This window comes from Cystoisospora suis (genome assembly GCF_002600585.1).
Source record: "Cystoisospora suis strain Wien I chromosome Unknown contig_5628, whole genome shotgun sequence".
NCBI lineage: Eukaryota > Apicomplexa > Conoidasida > Eucoccidiorida > Sarcocystidae > Cystoisospora > Cystoisospora suis.
Genome location: NW_027158418.1, coordinates 429 through 8,897, shown reverse-complemented (window position 1 = coordinate 8,897; position 8,469 = coordinate 429). Strand labels below are relative to the sequence as shown.

Sequence of the window (8,469 nt, the reverse complement as noted above, 5' to 3'; positions counted from 1 at the left end):
CGTTGCCAGTTTGGTGGAGTACACCTTTTTGTTAAACTTACAGTCACAAGCGGTCACGACGACCCAAACCAAGACGTCTCCTTGTATCATTTCGAGGCAGTGGATTCTCCAAGAGGGTTCTCTCGTGGCATGTACTTCTCAGCTCCTGCGGGAGCAGTTGTAGTTCACGGTCGAAGGGGGGTCGACGACGACAGTGTGGTTTTGTTGGCGTGTCTCCATCGGGGAGACCGTCCAATCATTTTTTCGGACGTGGTCAGTTTTCCTGAGGAAGTGCCCGTCTTCTCACCTGATCCCTTCGAGAAGGAAGTCGAAGTTCTACAAGCTGAAACCCTTCTCGATTCTGAGACTGAGAAAGCTGCCGTGCTCAGAACGAGATTGGCGTATACCAAAGAGGGCACTCCGACTTCCCAGCCTTTCACATTTCTAGGAACCTTTCCGGAGCCAGGCATTCACCAGAGTGCGTTCGTTCTTGGATCGCTCAAGAAAGACCCAAGGTGTACATTGAGAAGGGAGAAGAGAAGAGGGCCTGTCATTTTGTCTTGTAGTGCATGGAGGAGTCTGGAAGAAGAACTCCAGAAAACTGCTCGCCTCAGTTCAGCAGGGAGTTCTGTTCGTAAGTCGAGAGCGATTACGGCTGGAGTTCTAAGTTTAGTGGCAGCGTTATCAGCCGCCGCGGTGATACTTGGATTCCAACATGAACCGGAGCATAGACATCTCAACATGCACTTGAAAGGCTATGATATAGACTACTCGCTTTATTTGCGTCAGAAAGCCAAGACTGAGAACAGTCTTGCTTTCACTCTTGCCGATAGTGTGGATCCACGAAACATCGGCCGCGCTTTCCGGCAGCTCATACAACCTGCTGATCGTGCTGTCGCCGCGTCCGTTCTCCTCCGCGGTGGCGGTGTGTATGGAGCTGCAGGAGCAGCCGTTGCGGGAATTCTTGCTGGTGTTGGTTTCTTTGGAGAAAAGATTTTCCGATCTGCCAAGAAATTCGGACATCTTGCAAAGCTCCGACGACAAATAAGGGATGGTCTCATGAAGCAAACAGCAGAAAACAGTGCGGGCGATAAGAGTCAAGACAGGGTTCTTCTATATATTGTGACACCCTAGCTCGGACGTATCTTGTTCGGTCGTTGAGTGTGACAGCAGTGCGGTGACCATGCAGGTTGATAGAACGAAGTCGTCTTTCTCGTGTCTCCATACGATGAGTGACGAATACATCGTACTGTTGTGCAGAGAGTTGTCGTCCGAGGTTCTCAAAAAGATCGCCATCTATTCGGGTAGCAGCGCATCCGGAAGACCCGCCGTTGCCTTTGGGTGCGGATTTCTCATGATTGTGTCTATATGTCTCCTGCGGGTGCTATTCTTCAAATGGGACAAGAAACGCAGCGACAAACCGCTGTTTGCTGACGGATATGATGCGACAGACCGAAAAGCTGACAAGAGGCCGGAACAACGAGCTAGTGTATACAAGTCTTTCCGACTTGCGAGAAATGAAGAGGAGAAACCAAGAACGGGTTTGTCTTGGTTCCTCCTGTTGCCAGTCTTCTGTCACTCTGTCATCACAAAATCGCTTGACCAGACAGTAATAGGCATGTAGGTGCGTCACCCTATTGTTGTTTCAACGGCTCGGCATTTGCCCCGTGCAGTTTTCAAGGAGAGTCGTGCTGATATACTTCAGAATCGAACCAAACAGACATCACCGGGGTAGTTGAAGGGACGGGCTGCACCCCGAATATGCTAACGTGCGCATGCGCCCTTCTCCACGCTAGAACTCCGTTCGTTGTCTTTCGTGGTGCCCGCAATTGCGTCTACGGGGAAGCGGTCGGACATCAGGTGGCACTCAGCAGCGCCCTTGGTCATCCTTGCCTCAACGAAGACACCAGCGTCTTTCTTACATATGCTGAAGTAAACGTTTTCCTCCAGCTAGTTGACAAGATTCACCGCTGCTGTGAACCTTGATCTCCGTAAGATGTATTGCCAAAGAATGGAGGGCAAGCCCTCTTTGATGTCTAAGAGATTCAATGCTGAAGAACGAAGGTTTAAATACCAGGTGTTCTTCTTTATCGATCTTCCGGACTTGGCCAGTAAGGATAATTCTGCCTCTGTATCTCTTGTCAATGCAGTGGCATGTCTTCACGAAGATTTGCCCTTGGCTGTTCGGACACTCTTCCTGAGCTGCTCGCAAACACGTCTCCCAAGGCAGTAAGCAACTAGAAGCGAGCTCGCTACTGGGAGTACGAGTGAACACATTCGACACAGGTCATTCAAAGATAGAGAGTATGCTTGTAGACTTTCTTCTCAGGCTGCCGTTTGTATGTAACGCTGTCGACTACTATGCCGATAGAACGGCTGGCGTCCTGTTGGGTGGAAAACAAGACGGAAAAGAATGCGCTTTCAATTCTCCTCCGTTAGTACTCTCAGCATGAAGGAATGAACATCCTGAGATTTGAATAGTCTTCGTGGAGACCTCATCATTTCAACGTCCGCAGAAACACTGTAACAGACGAGTGAGTTTCATGCAGAATGGTTCGGCTTCAGGTGTATGTACACTCCAAGAGGTACCTGACGAAAACTTCTCAAAGCGACTTTCGGCTGATCTACGGGGAACCTGCCGTTTGTTTCCATTCAGCTTACTACGGCTTTCCTGTATCGTCCAAATATCTTACTTAAAACAGAAAGACTTTCTTCCTTCATTCGTGAAGAAGTTTTGGAGAGAACGCGTATGTTTCTTTCTTGCATCTCCTCAGATTCTATTTCCTCTCCTGTTTTCCTGTCGTAGTCTTCTTGCCCAACGGGATGGAGAGAGTCGAAGCAAGTCCTTCTCTTACTCTGGCTTCTCCCTTTCTCTTTTTTTCAACCGCATGCACAAGCCAGTAAGGACAAGGTGATTCAATCCATCACTCTTCTCGAAACTGCAGACGGGGAAGTCTTCCCGTGTTAGATACCTTCTCAGAGAATGAAGAATTGGAGCTCTCTTGGTTCGAGAGACACAACGGACCGAAGGAAACACTTGAGAATAGAATTCTCTCTGTCGATTTTTTCTCATCTTTCTTCTGGAGAGAAGATTTGTACTACCCTTCTCGAGGCTAGCAAACACAAGGCCTTCTCTTAAACTGGACCCTTGGAATCTTGTCTCTTCTTTTCTTTCCTTATGTTGTTCCTTCTCGTTTCTTTTTTTCCTCCTCTTTCAATACACTTTACGAACTTTCCTCGGCTTAGCAGATTTCTACTTTATCAGAGGACCCTTGTCGAGTAACTCTCATTTTCTTTTTCTTTGCTACGCATGTCTCAAGGAAGAAAGAAAACAATCTATTCTTCTCTCTTTCTATAATTCCTTCATTTCGGTATCTACCCCTTCCTAATCCTATCTATCTATTTGTCTGTCTATTTATCTATCTAGCTCCCCTCTTCTCTCCGCTTCCTTCTCTCTTTACTTCTCAGCTCTTTTTCCTTTCTTTCTTCCTTCTTATCTCTTTTCCTGTCTTCTATTCATCTCTTTCTTGTGCTTGTTCTCTAGTTTCTAGTTGCAGAAGAACAACTAGCGGCTTGTGAATGAAAGAGAGAGAGGACAGAAGACCCTCGAGCCGTTCTCTATGAGACTTCAAGAATGAAGTCTCTCTTTCTTCCTTTCTATCTCTTTGTCTCTAAGAAAGAAGAAGAAGCTTTCGCCTTTTCTCTTCTTTTCGAAGTCAGACTCCTCTTAAAGACGTCTTGTGTGTGTCTTTCGCTCGAGTCCTTGTAGAGAAGAGATCTGTCACTAAAGCAAGACTTCTACGCGCAACTAGGAGTGGATCTCCTCTCTGTATGTAAGTGTACATACACTCTATCTTCTCTCATCATGATCTCTTCCTTTCTCCATGCTTGAAGAGTCTTCTTCTTCTTCACTTTTTTCTTCTTCTCTTGTAATATTCTTCTCATTGTGGGGGTAGCTCCTCACGATTTATCTCGCTCACTCGTTTCTCTCTCCTTCTCTCTCTCTGTTCTCCCTTTTAGAAGAACGGACGGAGTAAAGCGACTTCTCGCTTCAGTTTGGAGAGGTCCCTTTTTTCTATCTCTCCTCGTAGCTCTTGTCTTCTCCCTACCTCTACGTTCTTCTCAATCTTTCTCTGTCTTTTGGTCTCTTTCTCGACAACGTCTTGTGACCAACTAGTCAGTTGGCTTTCTTGGTTTTTCTTTCTCCCTCTTCTTTTCTTCTCTTTTCAAAACGTCCTTCTTTTCTTTCGCAACGAAGCTCTTTCATCCCTGCGAAGCACGAGAGAGATTAACTCTCTCACTAATCTCTCTCTCTTCTTCAGCCTTTGCCGTTGTCTTTTCCCTTTGTCTTCTTCTTTTACTCCAACTCTCTTCTCTGTTCTCTTCCCTCTCTGGTCTCTCCTTTCTCCAAGCTCGGAATTCTTTTCTTATCTATGAAGAGAATAGCCATACACCTTCATTAGCTGCATTCTACTCATCTTTAGTCACCTATTTCTTCTGACACTTCATATCAAATCTTGAAGTCTTTCTTCTTACCAGTGAAGATTCTTCGCGTCTCTCTTGTCTTCTCTTCTCTAGCTTCCTCTTCTTTCTTTCTTTCTCTCTCAGGCAAGTGACGTTTCTCCTACATACCGTAGATAGCGTACACATGTGTCAAAGGAGAAGACGAAGAATTCTCTTCTGTCTCCTGTTCTCTTCTGTATTCTCTCTTTCTTGAAGTGTATATACACCCAGCCTTCTCACGTATCGGTGGTCTCTTCTCGTTCTTCTTGTTGGTAAGACTCCTCTTTTCCATGGATCTCTTCATTCATGATATGCGTCGTCTTCTATCCAGTCTTTTTCTCTAGCGATCATAGCGTCTTCGTCGGTCTACGGTCGATCTATCACTCTGTATCTCTTCCTCTTTAACTTCTATCCGAAATAAAGCCTGTGGTAGACATGTATCTATTTACCCAATTACGTCACACTCAAATCTCTCGGTCTATCCCTGTATATACATATACATATGTACATATATGTATCTCTCTCTATACATAGATAGATAGAGGAAGAGCTTTTCATGCATAGGCAGATGTCTAGATGGGTATTGGTACTGCTTCTTGTTGACTTGGGAGCGGAAGAAGAAGAAAGAAGAAATAAGAAAGAAACCGTTCGACCCTTTGTTACTTGCTTCATTTGACTTTGGTTTATTCAACGTCATCTTCAGGTGTATGTACACACAAACACACACCTCTTGCATGTATGTCTCGATCTTGTTTATGTATTCAGATCATTCTATCTATCTATCTGGGTCCATCTCCTGCCTTCTCTCTCTTTCTTCTTCTTGTCTTTTTTTCTCCTTCTTTTTCTCTCATCATTCAAACAGATCCTTTGTCTTCTACGTAACTCTCTCCATCCCTTTCTTTCTTTCTCTCTTTTTCTTTTTTCTTCTTCATTTCCACTCATCTTTAAAAGGTCTTATGTATGTTCTTCCTTTGGAGTCTTCCTGTCCTTCTTCATCTTGTGTTTCTCCCCGACGTTCACCTCTCTTTCTCTCTTTCTTTCGTTTCTTTTTTCTCTTTCTTGTGTGTGCTTCCCTTTAAATCTTTTGGCGTCTCTCATCTTTCTTACACACACGCACACACAGTGCACTTCGCCAAGGAGCCACATACGACCTTCTCTCAGTCTTTCCTATCATCACTCTGGTGTATATACACCTGAGTCTTCTTCTCCTCTTCCGTTTTCTTTTCTTCTCCTTCGTCTTCTTCTTCCTCTACGTCATCCTTCCCGTGATCTCTTTCTCCTTCTCGAGAAGAGAATGGCGAAGAAGATTCTCAGAGTCTTTCTTCCTCTCGAGTAAAGATCAAGATGACGGAGAGGCATTTCTTCAGTTCCGCGGCTTCTTATCAGAATTCTCGTCCTTCTTCATCCTCCTCCTCCTCCTTTTCCCGGCCGTCGCCTCCCCCTATTTCAACGCCTTCTGCTCCTTCTGGAGAGAAAGAAGAAGAAGAATACGAACAGTCACCATGGACTTCTACAACTCTAGCTCCTGATGCCTCCTCATCTGATCATCCTCTTGCTAAGAATAGCACTTCTCAGTCTTCTTCTTCTTCCCTCAATTCTCTACACCTTGCTTCTTCTTCTTCTTCCTCGCAACGACAGAGGCAAGATGAAGAGGGGCATGTAGAAGACGAGAACGAAGAAGAAGAAGAAAGAGTAAGAATGAACGGGGGTGCTCCGAAGAAGTCTGGAGATCCGGGGAAGATGGGATACAACGGTCATCATGAAGATGAAGATAATAGGAATAAAGAGGATGAGGAGGAAGAAGAACAAGAAGACTCTCCAAATGAAAACTCTTCTTCTTCTCGAGCAGGGACAGAAGAGAAGAAGAAGAAAGCTTCAAGTGTTCCAGGAGGCAAGACAGGCTCGTCTTCTTCTTCTCGATATCTCAAGAGAAGCGATGGAGACGAGACAAGAAGGAGGAAGAGAAGAGTAAATGCCTCAGGCTTTCGTGATGCGGAGATTTACGTTGTCTATCCTCCTGAGCTCACAGCTCGCGGTTTTCTCCCTCTTTCGTCTCCTTCTTCATCCTCTTTTTCGCCTGTCCCTTCAACTCTCCTACATGGAGAGATCAAGAAGAAGAGAAAGAAGAAGAGTTCTTGCCGGGAAGGAGAAAAGAAGAGACCTCTTCCTAATGATGATTTGAACTTCTCTCCATCCCCTCCTCTCTCTCGAGACCCCAGACAGAAGGAAATTCTCTCTCAAGGAGAAAGACCTCTCGATTCCTCTTCCTTCTCATCCGAAGAAGAAGAGGAGGAGGAGGAGAAAGACGAAGAGTCGAGAGAAGAGGAGAATGAGATTGTCTCTTTGTGTAAATCTTTGATAGCGTCAGGACAGATCTACGAAGCTCACTGGGGGAGCGAGCAGGTGGTGCTCCAAGGACAGCTACTGCAGCTGGCCTGCGTGCTTCTCCCTACAGAAGACATTAGAAAGGCGGGGCATCGCGCTCTAGAAGAATGGATTAGAAAGTATGCCTCCTTAACGGCAAGTGTCGATCTTCTGCTCTCATCGACTCCTCGTCAGCACCATGTCAATGAACTGCTTCCTCAGGACTCGCACCCCCCTCATGCAGGCAGAAACACAGGAGGAAGAGGAGGAGGAGGAGATAGATCTTCCACAGGAGAAGATAAAGTAAGTCATTTGACACACACAGAGAGAGAGAGAGACAGACAGAGATAGCTAGTTGCCTTTTTCTTATTCTTCCTTATCTTCTTTCAGATCTTGTCGAGGTCGTTCAGGGATGTATAGGGGGGCAGATGAGGAAAGTGAGAAAGACAGATGAGAAAAAGATAGAGTGAGAAAGAAAGAAAGAAAGAGTGAGAAAGAGATTCCTCTTCAGTACATCACACACGTCTCTTCTTGAACATGCATTGTCTTTACATGGCGTATCTGTATCTATCTCTCTCTATATATATATGTATATATAGGTATCTATTTCTGTATATAGATGTGTATCTATCTCTCTCCCTCTCTCTCTGTTCACTGTCTATGTAGTAGATATCTAAGGAAGGGGATTCGGTGTTTCAGATATACGTAGGAGTATATGTCTCTATGTAGTCTGTAGATACATGTATCTACGTGTAGGTACGTACCCCTGGAGATGTACATAAAAAAGTGCCTGAGAGAGCGGATGTATCGAGCGGCCTAGAAGGCAGCCTCACATCCCTAGGTCTAGGTGTATCTCTCATACCTTTACGAGCGTCTGTCTAACTATACAGAGAGATGTGGATATATGCACGCATCTGCTTCTATAGAAGGGAAAAGGAATGAATGATACGTGCGCGATGAGAAGAAGAGAGAAGAACGTTACCTCACTGACAATAGACATAAGCGGAGTAGTAGTAGAAGCAGTGGACAGTTAGACCTCTCTATCGATACCACCCTACTCCCTCTTGAACTCGATAGGTTCTTTCCTCTTCTTTCTTTTTCCTTTGCTCTCTCCTTCCCTCTCTCTCATTCTTTCTTTCTTTCTTTCTTCTCTTCTTTGTTCTTCTTCAAGGGGGTGGGTAGTGGGGGAGGTAAGGGTCATCAGCAGTTGTCTTCTTCTTCTTCTCCTCACTATCCTTCTCATCCTCGGCAGTCTGCGCTATCCTGTCAGTTTTGGGAAGCTCAGGCCTTTCCTATCGATTCGCAAGAGACTGTGAGTGTAGACATTACCCCATTCATCTATTATCGCCAAGAAGAAGAAGAAGACAGTCAGGAAGAAGAAGAAGACAGTCAGGAGGAAGAAGAAGAAGAAATTAACAGAGAAGAGAAGAGGAGGGGGGATCACCACAGTAATGGCCTTCCTCTTCTTTCTTCTTCACACCCGTCCAGTCGGAAATCTGTCTCCTCTGAAAGAACAAGAAGAAGAAGAGGTGATCTCTCACCTAATGATGACGATGACGGTCTTTCTTCTTCTTCACATCCTCGCGATTCCTTTGAGCGGGGTGATAAGAGAAAGACACAGGG

The 8,469-nt window shown here is 45.3% G+C and overlaps 1 protein-coding gene across 1 annotated transcript; it reads left to right on the top strand.

Annotated features, from left to right (window-relative positions):
• Positions 1-2,932: 2,932 nt before the first annotated feature.
• CSUI_009435 (trapp trafficking subunit) lies at positions 2,933-8,467 on the top strand (the record flags this gene model as incomplete). Its single annotated transcript, XM_068069551.1, has 2 exons — positions 2,933-7,149; positions 8,018-8,467. Coding segments are annotated over exons 1-2 (1,773 nt in total), but the record flags the coding sequence as incomplete, so codon positions are not given.
• Between the last annotated feature and the right edge of the window lie 2 nt (positions 8,468-8,469).